Source organism: Schistocerca serialis, chromosome 7 (assembly GCF_023864345.2).
Source record: "Schistocerca serialis cubense isolate TAMUIC-IGC-003099 chromosome 7, iqSchSeri2.2, whole genome shotgun sequence".
NCBI classification, from domain to species: Eukaryota; Metazoa; Arthropoda; class Insecta; order Orthoptera; family Acrididae; genus Schistocerca; species Schistocerca serialis.
The window spans coordinates 333,116,911-333,138,299 of record NC_064644.1 but is presented as its reverse complement, the minus strand read 5'-3'; the positions used below and the strand labels follow the sequence as shown (position 1 = coordinate 333,138,299).

At 41.7% G+C, this 21,389-nt stretch overlaps 1 protein-coding gene across 4 annotated transcripts in view; it reads left to right on the top strand.

Annotated features, from left to right (window-relative positions):
• The window catches only part of LOC126412744 (katanin-interacting protein-like), a 354,094-nt gene that overhangs the window by 153,546 nt on the left and 179,159 nt on the right, over window positions 1–21,389 (top strand). For all 4 annotated transcript variants that reach the window (XR_007575334.1, XM_050082483.1, XM_050082482.1 and 1 more), the window contains one exon: window positions 17,004–17,141. Coding sequence is in view for 3 of the 4 variants with exons in the window: in XM_050082483.1 (XP_049938440.1) it covers window positions 17,004–17,141 (138 nt within the window). In the remaining variant the exon portion in view is untranslated. The remainder of the gene's footprint in view (window positions 1–17,003; window positions 17,142–21,389) is intronic.

Here is a 21,389-nt window from a genome sequence, read left to right as displayed (position 1 = left end):
TTCCCACCAGTTGTTTTGAAGTATGTCTTTGCTCACCAAAGATACACGATCAAAGGCAGAGCCACGTGTGAAAGCACCCACATGATTTACCAACTAACCTGCCTACGCTGTGAAGCCTTCTATGTGGGAATGACCAACAACAAACTGTCCATTCGCATGAACGGTCACAGGCAGACAGTGTTTGTTGGTAATGAGGATCACCCTGTGGCTAAACATGCCTTGGTGCATGGCCAGCACATCTTGGCACAGTGTTACACCGTCCGGGTTATCTGGATACTTCCCACTGACACCAGCGTATCAGAACTCCGGAGATGGGAACTTGCCCTTCAATATATCCTCTCTTCCCGTTACCCACCAGGCCTCAACCTCTGCTAATTTCAAGTTGCCGCCCCCCGTACATCAGTTGTCATTCAACAACATCTTTGCCTCTGTACTTCCGCCTCGACTGACATCTCTGCCCAACCTCTTTGTCTTTACATATGTCTGCCTGTGTCTGTATATGTGTGGATGGATATGTGTGTGTGTGCGAGTGTATACCTGTCCTTTTTTCCCCCTAAGGTAAGTCTTTCCGCTCCCGGGATTGGAATGACTCCTTACCCTTTCCCTTAAAACCCACATCCTTTTGTCTTTCCCTCTCCTTCCCTCTTTCCTGATGAAGCAACTGTGGGTTGCGAAAGCTTATCATTTGTGTGTGTTTTTTGTCTCTATCAACATACCAACGCTTTTGTTTGGTAAGTTACAGCATCTTTGTTTTTAGATATATTTTTCCCAGGTGGAATGTTTCCCTCTCTATGCGCAAAGAGGGAGACAGGGAGACAAAAGCATGTGACTTGTGGGATAACTATAAAGCGGTAATGATCAGGAGATAGACAAGGAAGAGACTTGAGCAAAGAAAGAAAAAGAATGCAGGTGTAGCATTAGTCATGCTGATCATTAGGAAATGTCAGTTTCATAAATACTCTGACAAATTGTAGGGTAGTGGTACTTGAATAGTATCTACTAAGAGTATCGAAGTTGAGAAGTAGAGGAGGACTCTAGGGATTAAATGAAGCAGTAAAAAATGAATGAAAAGTGTAGAACAGATTTTTATTTTACCAGAGAATACTTAATAATAGTATACATAGGAATGTATACTAGGGTAATGAACCATGAGGCCTACTCAGAAAGGACAAGGGGGGCATACCCAGAATTTGCTAAGTATATAGGGCAGGCGTACATACACAGAGATAGGACGACCTGTGGCCTAAATAATAGGAATGTTTAAAGGGGCATACCTATCAAAATGGAAAGAGGAAGTGTTCTGATAAGGTCAACCCACAAGCAAGGTATAGGTACTGATCCTAGGAGAAGTGGACAATATTGTTACTAAAGTCACAAATTTTATAGGGATTATTCTGGGAAGTTTGAATTCTATGCACAACTAGCATTGTTACGTTTCATGTAAGTTTACGAGTGTAAAAAAGAACGCTTTCATTTTGACCAGAGTTCCTCGAAGCTAAAAAAATAGTAAAAATAGTATATACTAAGGAAAAATAGTACAAAAAATGAGAACAGGAAGTAGATTACTCGTGTGTCATGAACACCTGAAGTTTATGATTGAAAATAGGGAAAGAGTCCTTAGAATTCTTAAATGCTAGGGAAGCTGACTGAACCACGAATAAATGTTCATGTATGAATGTCAAAGTAAAGTAAGAACAGAATAAAGAAATGCTCAGCTAAAGACTGTTCTAGAGGAAAAACAAAGATTGTTATTGAAGTGAAAGATGTATGTATCTACATCTACATTTATACTCTGCAAGCCACCCAACGGTGTGTGGCAGTGGGCACTTTATGTGCCACTGTCATTATCTCCCTTTTCTGTTCCAGTTGCGTATGGTTCGCGGGAAGAATGACTGCTGGAAGCTTCCGTGTGCGCTGAAATCTCTCTAATTTTACATTCGTGATCTCCTCGGGAGGTATAAGTCGGGGGAAGCAACATATTCAATACCTCATCCAGAAACTCACCCTCTCGAAACCTGGACAGCAAGCTACACCGTGATGCAGAGCGCCTCTCTTGCAGAGTCTGCCACTTGAGTTTGCTAATCATCTCCGTAACGCTATCATGCTTACCAAATAACCCTGTGACAAAACGCGCCACTCTTCTTTGGATCTTCTCTATCTCCTCCATCAACCCGATCTGGTACGGATCCCACACTGATGAGCAATACTCAAGTATAGGTCGAACAAGTGTTTTGTAAGCCACCTCCTTTGTTGATGGACTACATTTTCTAAGGACTCTCCCAATGAATTTCAGCCTGGTACCCGCATTACCAACAATTAATTTTATATGATCATTCCACTTCAAATCATTCCACACGCATACTCCCAGATATTTTACAGAAGTAACTGCTACCAATGTTTGTTCCGCTATCATATAATCATACAATGATGGATCCTTCTTTCTATGTATCGCTATACATTTCCTTTGTCGGTGTTAAGGGTCAGTTGCCACTCCCTGCACCAAGTGCCTATCCGCTGCAGATCTTCCTGCATTTCACTACAATTTTCTAATGCTGCAACTTCTCTGTATACTACAGCATCATCCGCAAAAAGCCGCATGGAACTTCCGACACTATCTACTAGGTCATTTATATATATTGTGAAAAGCAATGGTCCCATAACACAACCCTGTGGCACGCCAGAGGTTACTTTAACGTCTGTAGACGTCTCTCCATTGAGAACAACATGCTGTGTTATGTTTGCTAAAAACTCTTTAATCCAGCCACACGGCTGGTCTGATATTCCGTAGGCTCTTACTGTATCGAACACCTTCCGGAAGTCAAGGAAAATAGTATCTACCTGGGAGCCTGTATCTAATATTTTCTGGGTCTCATGAACAAATAAAGCAAGTTGGGTCTCACACGATCGCTGTTTCCGGAATCCATATTGATTCCTACAGAGTAGATTCTGGGTTTCCAGAAATGACATGTTCTAAAATTCTACAACAGATCGACGTCAGAGATATAGGTCTATAGTTTTGCGCATCTGCTCGATGACCCTTCTTGAAGACTGGGACTACCTCTGCTCTTTTCCAATCATTTGGAACCCTCCATTCCTCTAGAGACTTGCAGTACACGGTTGTTAGAAGGGGTGCACGTTCTTTCGCGTACTCTGTGTAGAATCAATTTGGTATCCCGTCAGGTCCAGTGGACTTTCCTCTGTTGAGTGATTCCAGTTGCTTTTCTATTCCTTGGACACTTATTTCAGTGTCCGCCATTTTTTCGTTTGTGCAAGGATTTAGAGAAGGAACTGCAGTGCGGTCTGCTTCTGTGAAACAGTTTTGGAAAAAGGTGTTTAGTATTTCAGCTTTACGCGTGTCATCCTCTGTTTCAATGCCATCATCATCCCGGAGTGTCTGGATATGTTGCTTCGAGCCACTTACTGATTTAACATAAGACCAGAACTTCCTAGGATTTTCTGTCAAGTCGGTACATAGAATTTTACTTTCGAATTCACTGAACGATTCACGCATAGCCCTCCTTACGCTGACTTTGACATCGTTTAGCTTCTGTTTGTCTGAGAGGTTTTGGCTGCGTTTAAACTTGCAGTGAAGGTCTCTTTGCTTTTGCAGTAGTTTCCTAACCTTGTTGTTGAACCACGGTGGGTTTTTCCCGTCCCTCACAGTTTCATTCGGCACGTACCTGTCTAAAACACATTTTACGATTGCCTTGAACTTTTTCCATAAACACTCAACATTGTCAGTGTCGGAACAGAAATTTTCATTTTGATCTGTTAGGTAGTCTGAAATCTGCCTTCTATTACTCTTACTAAACAGATAAACCTTTCTCCCTTTTTTTTTATATTCCTATTTACTTCCATATTCAGGGATGCTGCAACGACCTTATGATCACTGATTCCCTGTTCTGCTCTTACAGAGTCGAAAATTTCGGGTCTGTTTGTTATCAGTAGGACCAAGATGTTATCTCCACGAGTCAGTTCTCTGTTTAATTGCTCGAGGTAATTTTCGGATAGTGCACTCAGTATAATGTCACTCAATGCTCTGTCCCTACCACCCGTCCTAAACATCTGAGTGTCCCAGTCTATATCCGGTAAATTTAAATCTCCACCTAAGACTATAACATGCTGAGAAAATTTATGTGAAATGTATTCCAGATTTTCTCTCAGTTGTTCTGCCACTAATGCTGCTGAGTCGGGAGGTTGGTAAAAGGAGCCAATTATTAACCTAGCTTGGTTGTTGAGTGTAACCTCCACCCATAACAATTCACAGGAACTGTCCACCTCTACTTCACTGCAGGATCAACTACTACTAACAGCGACAAACACGCCACCACTGGTTGCATGCAATCTATCCTTTCTAAACACCGTCTGTGCCTTTGTAAAAATTTCGGCAGAATTTATCTCTGGCTTCAGCCAGCTTTCCGTACCTATAACGATTTCAGCTTCGGTGTTTTCTATCAGCACTTGAAGTTCCGGTACTTTACCAATGCAGCTTCAATAGTTTACAATTACAATATCCATTGCTGCTTGGTCCCCGCATGTCCTGACTTTGCCCCGCACCCTTTGAGGCTGTTGCCCTTTCTGTACTTGCCCGAGGCCATCTAAAATTTATTGTTATGATATGAAATGTTGTTATGAGTGATATTATTTACATAATGAGTGTGTATAAAATATTGTGTGTCCGATCTGCGGGGGGGGGGGGGGGGGGGGGGGGGGGGAGTAGTGTTTCAAGAATTTCTGCGTAAATTCTAGAACCACTCAGTCTTCTGTCATCTTGAACACACGATATTTTAGAAATGATTGTGGGATTATGGAATCCTACGTACTGCGCATCACATGTTTGTGTGTGGAGGTTTGAAATTCAGTCACAAGAAGAATGTAGATGCAGCGGTCGAATGGCAACGACAGGTACTTGTCGGACGATCCCTGGAAGTTTTAGTGAAAGTGTACGAATGAACCATGGAGCTTCTGTGTTGTTCTGTGAGAACAGTTGAGAAGGTACTCTTGAGAAAAACTTTTGTCTTAGTCTTGTTGAAGAGAAGACGTTTATTATGGAGACTTGCCATTGAGTTTAAGCCAACTTTCTCTTATATGTAAATTAGTTTGTTTCTAACATTTGGAGACATGAGAGGCTTACGAAGCAGTATATCTTTGTATGAAGAGTGAGATTTGTAATATGTCTGAAGTTTAAACATACGCCGTTAGTGGAAGCAAATGAAATTGGTATGTCTACTTATTTTATAAGTCGAGAGAGTCTTAAGAAATTCCTGTACCTAGCAGCATACTTCGGAGAAGAAAGTGAAAGAGAGTTTGCAGCAACAGGCTAACCAGCAAGGAAAGTCGGCCGAGCATGTCAAGTAAATCATTTTGTAAAAGAAGTGGAAGTTAGTACGAGGTGCATTCAAGTTCTAAGGCGTCCGATTTTTTTTCTAATTAACTACTCACCTGAAATCGATGAAACTGGCGTTACTTCTCAACGTAATCGCCCTGCAGACGTACACATTTTTCACAACGCTGACGCCATGATTCCATGGCAGCGGCGAAGGCTTCTTTAGGAGTCTCTTTTGACCACTGGAAAATCGCTGAGGCAATAGCAGCACGGCTGGTGAATGTGCGACCACGGAGAGTGTCTTTCATTGTTGGAAAAAGCCTAAAGTCACTAGGAGCCAGGTCAGGTGAGTAGGGAGCATGAGGAATCACTTCAAAGTTGTTATCACAAAGAAACTGTTGCGTAACGTTAGCTCGATGTGTGGGTGCGTTGTCTTGGTGAAACAGCACACGCGCAGCCCTTCCCGGACGTTTTTGTTGCAGTGCAGGAAGGAATTAGTTCTTCAAAACATTTTCGTAGGATTCACCTGTTACCGTAGTGCCCTTTGGAACGCCATGGGTAAGGATTACGCCCTCGCTGTCCCAGAACATGGACACCATCATTTTTTCAGCACTGGCGATTACCCGAAATTTTTTTGGTGGCGGTGAATCTGTGTGCTTCCATTGATCTGACTGGCGCTTTGTTTCTGGATTGAAAAATGGCATCCATGTCTCATCCATTGTCACAAACGATGAAAAGAAAGTCCCATTCATGCTGTCATTGTGCGTCAACATTGCTTGGCAACATGCCACACGGGCAGCCATGTGGTCGTCCGTCAGCATTCGTGGCACCCACCTAGATGACACTTTTCGCATTTTCAGGTCATCATGCAGGATTGTGTGCATAGAACCCACAGAAATGCCAACTCTGGAGGCGATCTGTTCAACATTCATTCGGCGATCCCCCAAAACAATTCTCTCCACTTTCTCGATCATGTCGTCAGACCGGCTTGTGCGAGCCCGAGGTTGTTTCGGTTTGTTGTCACACGATGTTCTGCCTGCATTAAACTGTCGCACCCACGAACGCACTTTTGACACATCCATAACTCCATCACCACATGTCTCCTTCAACTGTCGATGAATTTCAATTGGTTTCACACCACGCAAATTCAGAAAACGAATGATTGTACGCTGTTCAAGTAAGGAAAACGTCGCCATTTTAAGTATTTAAAACAGTTCTCATTCTCGCTGCTGGTGGTAAAATTCCATCTGCCGTACGGTGCTGCCATCTCTGGGACGTATTGACAATGAACGCAGCCTCATTTTAAAACAATGCGCATTTTTCTATCTCTTTCCAGTCCGAAGAAAAAAATCGGAGGCCTTAGAACTTGAATGCACCTCGTATATTTACTTCGCACTTAATTGTCATCCAAAGCCGTTAAATATATGCATGTGAAACAATGAGCAATAACATTACTATTTTTCCTTGTCACAAGTATTTCTCATGTTGCAACTGCAAACATATGCCTCTAAAGAGTTCTTGCTACAACTGAAGATTCTCCTGTCACTAACAGATGCATAAACATCAACTTGATGCTATAGCGATTGACAAATCGATAGCCTCGTTCTAGTCACCTTTACAGTGCCACGATATTACGATTACATTAGTTCCTGCAAAAAGCAGTGTGAAGTTCACTCGACCGATCATCATTGCGCACAGTGAAGCTAAATGTTGCAAATTGTGTTGGCAATGCCGATAGTGGATTACATCAGCATTTCCACTCTCACGTCTACCCTCTTCACAATGGCCTAAAATATTCCCTTAACTCTTATCACCCATGGTGGTAACCTTCTGTCATTTGTGCCACTTATTATTTAGTCACATCAATTATCAGTAGGAAGAAAATGGGATTAAGTCAACTGAGACGTCGAGTAAGAACATAGAATCTAGTAAATCTTACTAGGAGAAATTTAAAAACAGGGAATTTTTAGCTTTGATCTTACGGGTTTTTCACAGAGGCCACGAATGTATGGTGTAGAATTGCGAGAAACGTAAAACTGGAGAACGTAAAATCAATGTTCCACTGTATTTGGGAAATGTGTACTTTAACTGGGACAACATAGCCCAGCAGCAGTTCAAGAACAATGAAGAGAATGGTGACAATCAGCAGAAAGTCTGCTTAGTGGATGAACAATTGAAGAACAGGGCCCATCTTCATGAGACAATGACATAGTTCTACATAAATAATATTTTGGTCCTATGCCACATTGTGAATCTGAATATGACAGAAGCAACAAAATCTCACACTTGATGAAAGGAGTTGCAGGAGAAATGTACCAAGCTCTTCTGGTTGAAGATGTCACAACTAACAAGAAAAAAATCAGATGTTGCCAATGGATTGAGGAAATGTAAGAGAAAAGAATCAAACAAAATAAGTACGACTGGCTCCTGAATTTGGTCCCTATGGTGTCTGTGAAAGACCACAATGACCTTGTCTGTCTCATATGCCAGGTAGTAGCAGGAGAAATATAGCAGTTTATGGCAGCCAGAAATTTCTGACTAAGTAAGCAAGAGATAGCAGCCATGAATGTCAACCTCCTATGTTGGGAGTTAATAGAGAATATTGGAGAAGACATGTATCATTATCACCAGTCTCCTACACCATTCCTATGTGTCAGGAAAAATGGTCTCGGCCACCCTGAATTTGTGCCACAGCTGTCGAACAACAACCCAGCATCTGACCTCTGAAGGTACAACCATCTCGTCTGCCAAGTATAACACCCCACAGAAGGACAGAGGACAACACACTGGTATGTTTCCACTGCAGACACCCTATACATGTTACATGCTGCATTAGAGAAAGAAGGTGGTTGTTTGACAATTACTACATTTCTTGCCATTAACCATCACGACAGTTATGTTCATCCCAGTCAGTTGCGGGTAATTATGGTCAACTTGTTTGATAAAGCCCACTGCTGTACCCTCAATGAGGTCATGCCCCAACACACGCTAGCCATTCCCTGTCACTGTTCATAGGTACCAGCAGCTTACATAGCCATTGTGTTGAGGAGAATCAAGCAAGGCGGCCATCTGTTGACAGTTACCAAAGTGGCAGTGAATCTCATCAACATCACCATCAGGGCCAACCAGTTCAAACATTAGTCAACTAGGGGACCTTTTTTCTTTATTGCTGAATACTTATCATTGATGTCCAGCTGACAGGAACATGTATTGTAAGAATAACTATCGATGGGAGAATACAGTCTTTGGAATTTTTTGTTTTGACAGAATATAGTCATAATGTTATTCTTGGATGGGACTTCTTGTATACCATCAAACGGGGTGATTTCTGGCGGTTTTGTCGTTATTTTGATTGTAACTTTCATATATATTGTTAGATTAAATTGATTGTTGTGGATGTGGTAGGGTATATGTGTAACGAATAAAATATCCCAGAACCAGGAAGTGTACGTGTAGGTATATTTATCTGAGGCAGTTAAATAAAGTGTCCGAAGTCACCCCATGGATTGGGGTGATTTCGGACACGTGTTTTTTAAATCTCTATCCAAAGTTACAGTATATAGAGGGCGAATTCGGACAGTTACTGACTTTAAAAAAAATTCTACATGCTTTTTATTTGATTTTGGTGACATTTTACACATTTTAAGATAGCCCTTTGTTACGCCCTTTGTTACGAATAAGTGATATGGAATGATATAATCAATTTTACGTACTACAGATAAGTTCTGCACGAGCTCATTTAATATTTTTGCTTACGCGAATGGAAAGATCTTCTGATAGTCATTTGAGGAATAAATGCACCCATTCTTCTCCTGGCAAATTATTACGAAATTTCAAGGTAGCATTTAACTAAATATCTAATATCCAATTTAGTGAAGGGAAATCCCCAATGTGCAGCTCTCAAGATACTTTGCTTCAACATTTCTTTTTCTTCTTTATTTAGCACTGGCTGTCCTCCTGTTTTTTTCGGATGTGCTTGCTGCACTTTATTTTGTAGGGTTGATGTAGGTATACCATACAAATCACACGCTTTTCTGTACAGTAATTTACCACTCTGAATATCACGAACAGCTTAGCCACAGCCTGGGGGATGTTTCCAGAATGAGATTTTCACTCTGCAGCGGAGTGTGCACTGATATGAAACTTCCTGGCAGATTAAAACTGTGTGCCCGACCGAGACTCGAACTCGGACCTTTGTCTTTCGCGGGCAAGTGCTCTACCATCTGAGCTACTGAAGCACGACTCACGCCCGGTACTCAGGCTGTGGCTAAGCCGTGTCTCCGCTGTATCCTTTCTTTCAGGAGTTCTAGTTCTGCAAGGTTCGCAGGAGAGCTTTTGTAAAGTTTGGAGGGTAGGAGACGAGATACTGGCAGACGTAAAGCTGTGAGTACCGGGCGTGAGTCGTGCTTCGGTAGCTCAGATGGTAGAGCACTTGCCCGCGAAAGGCAAAGGTCCCGAGTTCGAGTCTCGGTCAGGCACACAGTTTTAATCTGCAAGGAAGTTTCACATCAGCGCACACTCCGCTGCAGAGTGAAAATCTCATTCTGGAAACATCCCCCACGCTGTGGCTAAGCCATGTCTCCGCTATATCCTTTCTCTCAGGAGTGCTGGTTCTGCAAGGTTCGCAGGAGAGCTTCTGTAAAGTTTGGAGGGTAGGAGACGAGATACTGGCAGAAGTAAAGCTGTGAGTACCGGGCGTGAGTCGTGCTTCGGTAGCTCAGATGGTAGAGCACTTGCCCGCAAAAGGCAAAGGTCCCAAGTTCGAGTCTCGGTCGGGCACACAGTTTTAATCTGCCAGGGAGTTTCAAGACACTCCAGGCTTCGCACTGTTCTTCTGCTCCACAGTTGGAAGACCAAAATGAAAATGGGATACCCTGTTCCCATTGCAACTCAATGAGACTCAGGTTGACTATACAAAACCCACCTTTGACTCAGGACTGAAGATGCAAGACAACTGACTCGCATACAAATCATGGACACCCAGAAGAAGGAAGAAGAATGCTAGAAAACAAATCTCCAACCAACCAGATATGTGGTCATTCTATACAATAAGCCTTTGCACATAATGGTATGTGGTTGCAACTTGAATATCTGACAGTCAGCATCCTGGATGTTTTGCCACTCAGCAATGCTTCGGCCCAATGCTTACGGAACTGCAGTTTTTCTACTCCCAACAATCTGCATGAGTGTGCCTCTTCCCCTGCTTGTGCAATATTTGTAATCAAAATTTCTCTGTCTTAGGGTCCATCTTACCAGTCTACTGGAACGGGTCTTCAATCCTAGTAACCATTTGAATGTGGACTTTTGTCCACACAAATAACAGTGGAAGTAAGAAATACCATAGATAACAGCCAACGTTTCCTTCTCACTTGTGGAATAACTTCACTCTACTTTGTTCAGCTGTCAGGACGTGTACACCACCGGAGTTCTTTATTATCTGTGCTCTGACTGAGGATTCAACCAGGCACCATAGTGCTCACATCGCTAGATAGAATGAATTCTTTTTCTAAGTTTGGAAATATCATAACTGGACAAGATGTCAGTGCTTGTTTCTAAGTATCGAATGAATGCTGTTCATCATTTTGTAGACCACTCAAATTCTGCTCCTTTACATTGCAGACGTTTGGCAATTTCACCAAAGCTCTTCATAAATTTATGACAATAATTACAGAGACACAAAAAGTTGCAGTTCTTTGCTGTCTATGGTGGCGAGAGGTTCCTAACTGCTGAGATTAAGTGTCTATCTGTTCTTTCTCCTTCCTGATGAATCACATGGTCAAGATAATTACCTAAATTGGTGCAAAATAACATTTATCAATGCTTAGTGTCATCAAGATAAACCATACATTGTACCCCATTCAGTAAACTTTGAAAAGTGGTGGGTTCATTTTTTATTGCTAATGACATTTGACAGTACTGGAAATGGTACTAGGGAATGATAAAAGCTGTCTTCAGCTGATCTTCAGCACTACCTCCAGTTGATGATACCCACTCTTCAAACCCATATTGCAAAAGTTTTTGCACTGACTCATATTGTCCAGAGTCCCTGTTATGTTGACTATGGGATATGCAATGGTGATAGCTTGTGCATTAAGGTATCAATAGTCACAGAAAAATCTGCATTTTCTAATGTCGTCTTGTGCGTTTCATTGGGACCCAAGTAACAGGTGATCCCTATGGGCTATCACTATATTCAATAATACCGTCTGCTAGGTGTTAAATTGATTCATTCTTCAATTATTTATTCCTACATTTTGGAATTCTGTATGTTTTCTTATACACTGGAGCATTATTACCTGTGGGTATCCTGTGCTGTGTGACTGGCTTTGCTGGTAACAGACGTCTCAGATTGCATAATTCTGCGAACTGAGATAATAAGGTTCAAATGGTTCAAATGGCTCTGAGCACTATGGGACTCAACTGCTGTGGTCATAAGTCCCCTAGAACTTAGAACTACTTAAACCTAACTAACCTAAGGACATCACACACATCCATGCCCGAGGCAGGATTCGAACCTGCGACCGTAGCGGTCGTGCGGTTCCAGACTGTAGCGCCTTTAACCTCTCGGCCACTCCGGCCGGCAAAATGGTTCAAATGGCTCTGAGCACTATGGGACTTAACTACTGTGGTCATCAGTCCCCTAGAACTTAGAACTGCTTAAACCTAACTAACCTAAGGACATCACACACATCCATGCCCGAGGCAGGATTCGAACCTGCGACCGTAGCAGTCGCGCCATTCCGGACTGCGGGCCTAGAACCGCTAGACCACCGCGGCCGGCGATAATAAGGTGTGCATCACTTTCCTACCATTTTTTTTATAAAAATTTTACATTATTGCATGTGTGCTGACAGTTTTTTTGTGGCAGAGGTCCTCACTTAACCTGTCTTTGTCGTATTCCTCTAAAACTTCCAGATTGGCACTCAACAGACCTTTTGGCAGATTCACTTTGTTCACACCAAAATATTGAGGTTGACAGGAACCACGAAATCTCCATCCACATCACTGATGTGTACTGTGGTTCTGCTTACAAGGCAGTGCGACTTATCCACTTCTTCATTAGTTCCAAAAAACTCTTAATTCCCATGCTAAAACTAAGCTGTGTTGCCCCAATGGCCTCACAACATTGTCACTCACTCCACACAATCCATACTGTGGAGAATTCAATCTCTTTCTGCTCAAGACATCCATACTGACAACAGACACATGAGCCCCTGTGTCCACTACAAATGTATGTTCATCTTCATCCACTTTGCCTACCAAGCTGCACTCTCCCTCTGCATATGTTTTTGCAGTCTCATTTTTTATTGATAATGGTGTGTGATGGATGAGGCATCCCTGTTCTCATTTGATGACTGATTATTCAGACGTTGCTTGTCCCATTTTCTTACAGAAATCTTGCACCTTGTGGCCTACCTCCCCGTATTCATAACATTCTGGATGACGACATTGCTCCCTGTGTGGCTCATAGCCCCACACATGTAATGCTTTATCCCAGCTGAGAAAACACCACAGTCACACTCTGCCTCCATGTAGCAATGTCGATATTCTCTATTCGTGTGGCAATCCTAATGGCAGCAGGTAAATCACTTGGATTCTCCATTCTGACCTTTCGTGACATTTCGGCAGAAATACACCTTACAAACACATCTTGGACTCTATCCTCTTCCTCACACAGGATGACTCTGTTGACATCTGCTTTGCACATTAGCTAATATATGTGGGCATTCAATTTCCTAATTCTGTCAAAGATAGACTACACTGGACTCACTGTGTTTCTGCAATAGCGACTGAGTTTCTCTCTGGAAAACATTGCACTTTTCTGTTTATAATAATGCTGGACAAGACTGGTAGGCAGCTTATCATAAATTATGGCCTTAATAATAGTCTTATGTTAACATAACACACTTTTCGCATTGCCTACAAACTGCAATTTAGCAATATTTAAGGTCATTTCCTCTGACTATTTTCCCATTTTTGTGGCAGATTTCACATCATCAATAAAAGCAGATACATCCTCAATTGCATTTCCCAAAAAATGATGCTATAAGGTTAGCTGGTGTGGGATCAACGGATGGGTCAGATGTACTCAACACAGGTTTGGTCTCCCCTGAATCAGAATGTACTTGCTTGCCCAGCAGCAGCTTCCCATTTCTCTATGCTCTTGTGCAATATTGTGTTATCTTGCTCTAATCTCCAAGAGTGTGGCTATATGCCTCTCAGGGCTTCCACCGTTTTGTTCAAAGTCACTGTTTGTGTTTAATGTTCGTGTGACCTTCATCCACCATTATACAAGAAAAATATGGATACAGTTCATCCAGTATTCAAATAAAAACAAACTCCACTTAATCTTTGCACCATTTCATGGCCCAACAAGACTCTGTGCAATACTGTGCCTCATGACTAAACCACCTACACAAACTGCATGTAGCTGGCACAGTTTGAACACATGGCAAATCATGTGCAGACAAATTGGAATACTGGCATCTCACTGGCTATAGATAAACCTCCCTAGTATTCCCATGCAACAAAGACAAATCCGTAGGTTCTTGCTGCCTAGGAAATGGCACTTTTGGCATGCTGTGGAGGTCCTTAAGGCTCAACACGGGCACTTCCAAAGACACAAGATGAAGGCCAACAAATATTAGTCACTCACCACACTTCATCTTAGTGAACTGAAATCCATAGTTGTTGATCTTACAGTGGAGTTGCACAGATGATGTCAGCTGCTGCTCTTGCTATAGACGTGTGGGTGTGGCATCAGGCATTGACGTCTCTACCACTGGTAACCACTTGCTGACACCAGATACGTTGGTCTGGTCCCAGACTCCTGCAATACAGGATTGCCTTCCCAAGTGCTGGTAGCTCAGTCAGTACAGAAGCGCATGGATCTGTTCAGCTGTAATGGGCAGGTGTCCACACGGTAGTACTGCTGTGCAGAGGACAACTCATGTGATAACCATTACGTCATGTCCAGTCAGTGCCCCTGAGGTGTCGAAGCTTGCGTGGCTTGTGATGGAAAGTGATGAACAGCAGCTCTGTGAGCTGATCTCCAAAGGACTGTCATTGACATCGAAGATTTGTATCTGGGAAACTCACCCTCTAGCCCAACCTGAAGTACTCGTTTTCATGTAGAGTTTGACCTGCAGCCTCCAGTTAGGAGTCAGAGGCCGGCAGTGTCATTGTTGGTTGCAGGAATGAAGTGAGCAACAAAAGTATGTCCTCCTCACAAGGGTGGATGGCTAACAGCTTCTTGGCCCGCTGGTCAAACCTCCAGTAGGCCAGCAAGTTGGTGACACTCTTGTATCTCATCAGTGATGACCCAGAACTTGACACTGCAGTGTAGGGTGACAGAGTTCTTCAAACGAGGCTTGCGACTCTGTAAAAGGTCGTATATGACCAGGCACACTTAGGGTCGACTGAAATAGACTCCCCTGCATCACATGACAGCTGTGACTGAGGTCACTGATTAAGAAAGATGTAGTATTTATGCTGGTACTTTCTGCATGCTGACGTCATGTGTACTTGTTTTCTGATGCAGCCACCTCTCCTATTGGCTTTATTTTCATAACTTCATCTTTCAGATGCTCTTTTTCTGCTACATCAGTGGCTGAGTATTTAGCGTTTATATTGTAACTGGGCTTTCTTATGACGCTCTGCTCCGTCACCAGTATGACTGCATCTGTCTGTTACCATGATGTCGTTATGCTTTGTTTTTAGTAGCCCTCCACTGAACATCTTCTAAAACCTTTTAACAGTGAAATTTGAACTCAACGCACAAAAAATTAGTTTTTGTTGTATTTGGCTTATCTGTGCAAAATTTTGTTTAAATTTGGAGACGATCAGATGGGGATGAAACCTAAAACATGTCCACTTGCTTGCTGTGGCCTCATAAGGCCGAGTGCACCCTGTTCCAATCCTCCTACCAAAGAAAAGTTGCTGGCTGTATTGGGAATCGAACCCAAATCCTTCTTGTGACAATCAGCCAAGCTGACCACTCAGCTATTGAAGTGGACATTTTAATTCATAGTGGCATCATTATTACAAAAAAGATTTATTACCCAGAGACACAGCAGAGAAGGTCATAGCTGATAATGAAAAGTAGAGTTTCACTACATCCCATTTTAAATAATTTACGTAAGAATCATCCAACTTTGGGATAATGACAGTGTATCCTTGTATCAGTACCCACTTCTGTTACTCCTTCATGTTGGGCAAAAACAAGGCACCTTTATTCATTTCAGCTTTATAAAAGTTAATATCAATAAAGATAAATTTGATTATATTTAAAACAGCAGAAATAAATTCAAGAAGAAGCAGTGCTGTTGTTTTATGATGAGGTACTGGAGTGAATGACCTCTTGTGATGATGTTTCAGCAATGTATAGTAGTGACAGTTTTATTTAGAATAAAGTAATTTTTACTGTGCTAACGTATCTTTTTAGGGAATAACTCATTCATCTAATTTTTTAATGTCCTTATCTCACCTTATCTTAGTTTATGGAAATGCTGTAAATAATTTGATACTCTTATGTGACAACTTTGTGCATGTTCCAATATTCTTTGAACATTATTCACAGAATGCTTGTAACCATTTCATCTAGCTACACCATGTGCAACATCTCCACATTGGAGTCAGTGATGCATAACTTGAGCTTTTGGTTAAATACCAGCCATGATGATGTGTTGTGAAAACTATTGTCTGACGAATGAATCCTGATGTACGCTGGATAAAATCAATAGCACACATTATGACTAGTAACTTCATCAGGACAGCTTGACATCATACAACGGAAACCAAATTCCAAGTTTGTTTCTCTGTCGTGGGCAGTAATACTGTCAAAGGTAGATCCCGTTATTGTGAAGAAATGAATGACAGGACACAATTAGTCCAACAATTACAGGATATACTGTTGGTCACATGAATTGAAACATGCTTCCGTGTCCTCCAAATCCATCATACATGTTAGGCTTTGCTGTCCATAATCAGTGGACTGATTATAATAGTACTGTTATGTGGCCTCCATTGTCTCATGAACTAACATCTATAGATTTTGGTTTATGATTTGGTTGAAGGCAGAATTATATAGCAAACAAATGAAGTGTGAGATGAACTACTAGGCTACTGCAATCTTTATAAATGAATGAAGACATGTACTAAAACAAGCAGTGCAACATATTCCCATAAGCCTGCAAAAGTGCATTAAAATTAATGATGGTGCTCTTGAAACTTGATTGAATTCTATCAGATTAATTGTGAATATTTTAAAATTTGTTTTGGACAGCAGTAAATTTGTAACTTGACAAATAAATTATGATCTAATAATAATGACTAACACAGACAGACAAATTATAAAATAAACTTTTTTAGTCATTAAGATTAACAAGTATTGTTCTCCAGAACCTTTTGCAGCAGAGAATATGTTTGATTGAACTTTTTTGCTTGGAATGTCCAATTCTATCATCTCTTAAAATATTTAATTTTTTTTCTATATTAGTTGGCTCATATAATATTTATTGGCTTCTAATTATGTTAGATGTCTGAAACACACCTGTTTTCCTGCAGCCTTAACTATCCATGTTCCAGATTCTCCAAATTTATGTACATTTTAAAATTGAGATTTGTATTTATCTTGCTTTCATTTTTTGTATGTGACATGAACATTATTTTTTTACAGACTATATTGTTCACTACTGATGATAGTATTCTGGAGTCTGTGTCACATTGTGACAACTCATTCACAAGTATTGTGACTCACTCAGAATTAGATGTGAATAATCACACCATTGAGAGGCCTCTCACAGCAGATACTGGGGTTAGTATTTCAGTTTCACAACATATCAGAATACATAGTAGAATTTTAAAATTCAGAGAATAAATTTTATAAGTTACGTAATAAGTTGATTTTTATGTCTAAAATCATTTCAATATATAGATTATGATTATAGTTGTAGTGTCTCTGTGTTATTATGCTTGAGACTCGGATAAGGAAACTTCTGGGAAAATGTAAATAATTTAAGCAGAAAGGAGACCACTTAGCAAATAATATAAGCATTGAGACATTCACAGATGTACAAAAAAAGATTGAAAACGTGCTTGTTTTTGGAAAAGTCCCTTAAAGAGGAAGATCGCATGTGTGCGTGCCCGGTAACCCCCCCTCCCCCCTACACACACACACACACACACACACACACACACACACACACACACACACAAAAAAAATACAATACCACTATCGGAACTGACATTGCATGTTCAGCTGGCACAATGTAAGGTGCACAGCTGTGAGTGTGTACTTTAAATCATTAAGGGGAGATGGAAGGCAATTTTTATCCCTATTCTGCCAGTGCTATTTTACCCTTTGAATAGGTACACTTTTCAAAAGAATTGTAAGTGATGAAACAATGAAATTTTTACTGCATATATATAACATACATGCCTCAATTAACAAGTAAAATGAACATAATACCTCTTATGGTTTTTAATAAAAAAAATTATTTTTTCATTAGTAAAATTTAACTTTTTTTGTACATTAATTATTATAAAACAGTTTATGATTGTTTGGTGGTTCTCAATTTACGTGCAATAACTTATTACCATCTGCAGTACAAATTGACCAAATTTCATGTTTCTAACCCCATTAGCTTATCAAATAATGCTACCTGAAAGTAAAAAAAAAAGAAAAGTAGTTTTGAGAAAAATCCATTTAAAGTTTAATATTGCAATTATAGTATAGTTATTGATGAGAATACTTACCGCTAATATTTTCCTGCACCATACTGAGCATCATCTGAATCGTACTGGTCTTCTTTTCTTCTCTTGGTCCCTCTACCTTTCTGTCTGACTTCTTTTGTGCATTTTAAATTATCAGTATCTGCTTTGAGGATTCTCTCTTTATCTATTTGCACCAAGGATTTTGCAACATTTCCAGTAGATTTTATGCCCAATAATTCCAAAACATCCAGTTTTCTAAATACACCATCATTGAAGCATAAAATATCATCATAAACACCAAATTTGAGGGTTGTAAGCTGAACAAATACAGTTTTCGGTAACTGGCTCTAAATGACAGAATTCACACATGCATTTAAATTTTGTGTTTTCCCATGAAGACATTTCTTCAACAAGGTATGTTTACAAAGGTCTCTAAATGAGGATATAATTTAATTTCATTTAATTAAATGCTGCGCATTATCTCTGCATGGCACAAAAAGGAAAGTGTGGCATTTAAATGCCAGATTGCGCAGAGTGTCAGGAAAACCATCATACCTCACAGAAAAATTGTCATATTTGTATAAAACTAAAATTGTTTCACGCAGGAAAGACCAGTCATTTCAAATATGCTAAAATCTAAAAATCGAATTTTTGAGGCCCACTTGTCTTCCGTCTCCCCTTAAAGGATTCATTGACATCTCAACTCTTCTATTTTCAGTGAGTGGTCTTCTTGACACTTAAATCATTAGGACTTTGCATGAGTTGGATAAATGGATCTTAATAGTGGAATCATATTAGAAAAGCTTTCACAGGGTATGTGCCAAAATATTACAGTTTATCAAATTACCACTGCTAAATTGACAGAGACTAGAGAGTTCAAAGTTCAGGTACATATATCATGCAGTGGTTTTAATCGCTAAGTATATATTTATGGGAAGATGAGTTCCTTTGCTTTATTTGGAGATAAAATTTTGCAGATTTCATGTGGCATGTCACAACTGTGTGCTTGATTGGGGTTTGAACTAGGCTCTCTTTCTTTTATGGGCAATGTGCAACCAGTTGCACGATCTGAGTGTACTTCACTGGTCATTTTCAAGCTTCTTTCCTTTCTTTCCAAACTTTGCTGAGGACTAGCGCATTCAAGAGATTGTTTACAGATGAGTGACTCACTTTTCTGCAGCCTCATACTTGTTACTGAGAATGTGTTCCCTTACTGTATGTGTATTATTTGTGTTGATTATATATGTAAAATTAAAATTGTATGCAGGATCAGGACTCACAGGTCGTGTTTTACTATAACTGCCATCTGAGACTCCCTCGGGGACTTACTCTAAGCTCCAGCTTGTCAGGGTGCCCATTCACGTCCTTTCAAACTCTACAGTAGCTCTCCCATAGCACTGTGAGATTAGTGCTTCCAGGCTTGTGTCTGGATCCAGGTTATAGTTTGGATCTATCATACACGGTTGACTCGATGTGAACTCCTTGAACTGTAAGAGAATTCATTCTCTGCAACAACTGTGAGACTGTGGGTAACTAACTCCCTGCAGTATCCATTCTCTCAAATGTGCTAGTCTCAGTGCACCATGGAAGTGCCTCAGTGGAGTGTGGAAGGAGAATGAAGAAAACTATGGCAATTTGAAGCTTTGAATCCATCTGGGAGGTGTGCTTGATACCACAGATGGTAACATGAAACTCACGGATGTGATATTGAAACTCTTGTTTGCCACACAGTTTTAAGCTTTCACTTACTTTGTATTTACAGCACTCCAAATATTCTGCTTTACATTCAAAGCAAAGTTTCTTCATCACAATAATAATAACAGGATTTTGCAATGTGAATCTAATGCTAACTTTAGCCTCACACAACTAGCTCTCAGAATGGAATGGAAACCAAGAAACAGGCAAAAAAAGGATTCACAGCAATCTACGAGTTGAGAAGGAGCAATCTTTTTGTGCTGTGTCCCAGTCTCTCAGCGATCCATGGCGAGATGTTTTCAGTGGGTGATAGATCTAGGGAGTGTGCTGGTCAGTGTAACAGTCAAACATCCTCTGCCTGTGTAACAGTCAAACATCCTCATTATTAAGGTAGGTCAGGAAACACTCTTGTGCTAACTTGCTGAAAAATATTTCATGGAGACTTTGAAGATAGGGCACAGCTACCGACCTTCCCATAGTAACATAACAGCTGCTGCCCATATACACTCCTGGAAATGGAAAAAAGAACACATTGACACCGGTGTGTCAGACCCACCATACTTGCTCCGGACACTGCGAGAGGGCTGTACAAGCAATGATCACACGCACGGCACAGCGGACACACCAGGAACCGCGGTGTTGGCCGTCGAATGGCGCTAGCTGCGCAGCATTTGTGCACCGCCGCCGTCAGTGTCAGTCAGTTTGCCGTGGCATACGGAGCTCCATCGCAGTCTTTAACACTGGTAGCATGCCGCGACAGCGTGGACGTGAACCGTATGTGCAGTTGACGGACTTTGAGCGAGGGCGTATAGTGGGCATGCGGGAGGCCGGGTGGACGTACCGCCGAATTGCTCAACACGTGGGGCGTGAGGTCTCCACAGTGCATCGAAGTTGTCGCCAGTGGTCGGCGGAAGGTGCACGTGCCCGTCGACCTGGGACCGGACCGCAGCGACGCACGGATGCACGCCAAGACCGTAGGATCCTACGCAGTGCCGTAGGGGACCGCACCGCCACTTCCCAGCAAATTAGGGACACTGTTGCTCCTGGGGTATCGGCGAGGACCATTCGCAACCGTCTCCATGAAGCTGGGCTACGGTCCCGCACACCATTAGGCCGTCTTCCGCTCACGCCCCGACATCGTGCAGCCCGCTTCCAGTGGTGTCGCGACAGGCGTGAATGGAGGGACGAATGGAGACGTGTCGTCTTGAGCGATGAGAGTCGCTTCTGCCTTGGTGCCAATGATGGTCGTATGCGTGTTTGGCGCCGTGCAGGTGCGCGCCACAATCAGGACTGCATACGACCGAGGCACACAGGGCCAACACCCGGCATCATGGTGTGGGGAGCGATCTCCTACACTGGCCGTACACCACTGGTGATCGTCGAGGGGACACTGAATAGTGCACGGTACATCCAAACCGTCATCGAACCCATCGTTCTACCATTCCTAGACCGGCAAGGGAACTTGCTGTTCCAACAGGACAATGCACGTCCGCATGTATCCCGTGCCACCCAACGTGCTCTAGAAGGTGTAAGTCAACTACCCTGGCCAGCAAGATCTCCGGATCTGTCCCCCATTGAGCATGTTTGGGACTGGATGAAGCGTCGTCTCACGCGGTCTGCACGTCCAGCACGAACGCTGGTCCAACTGAGGCGC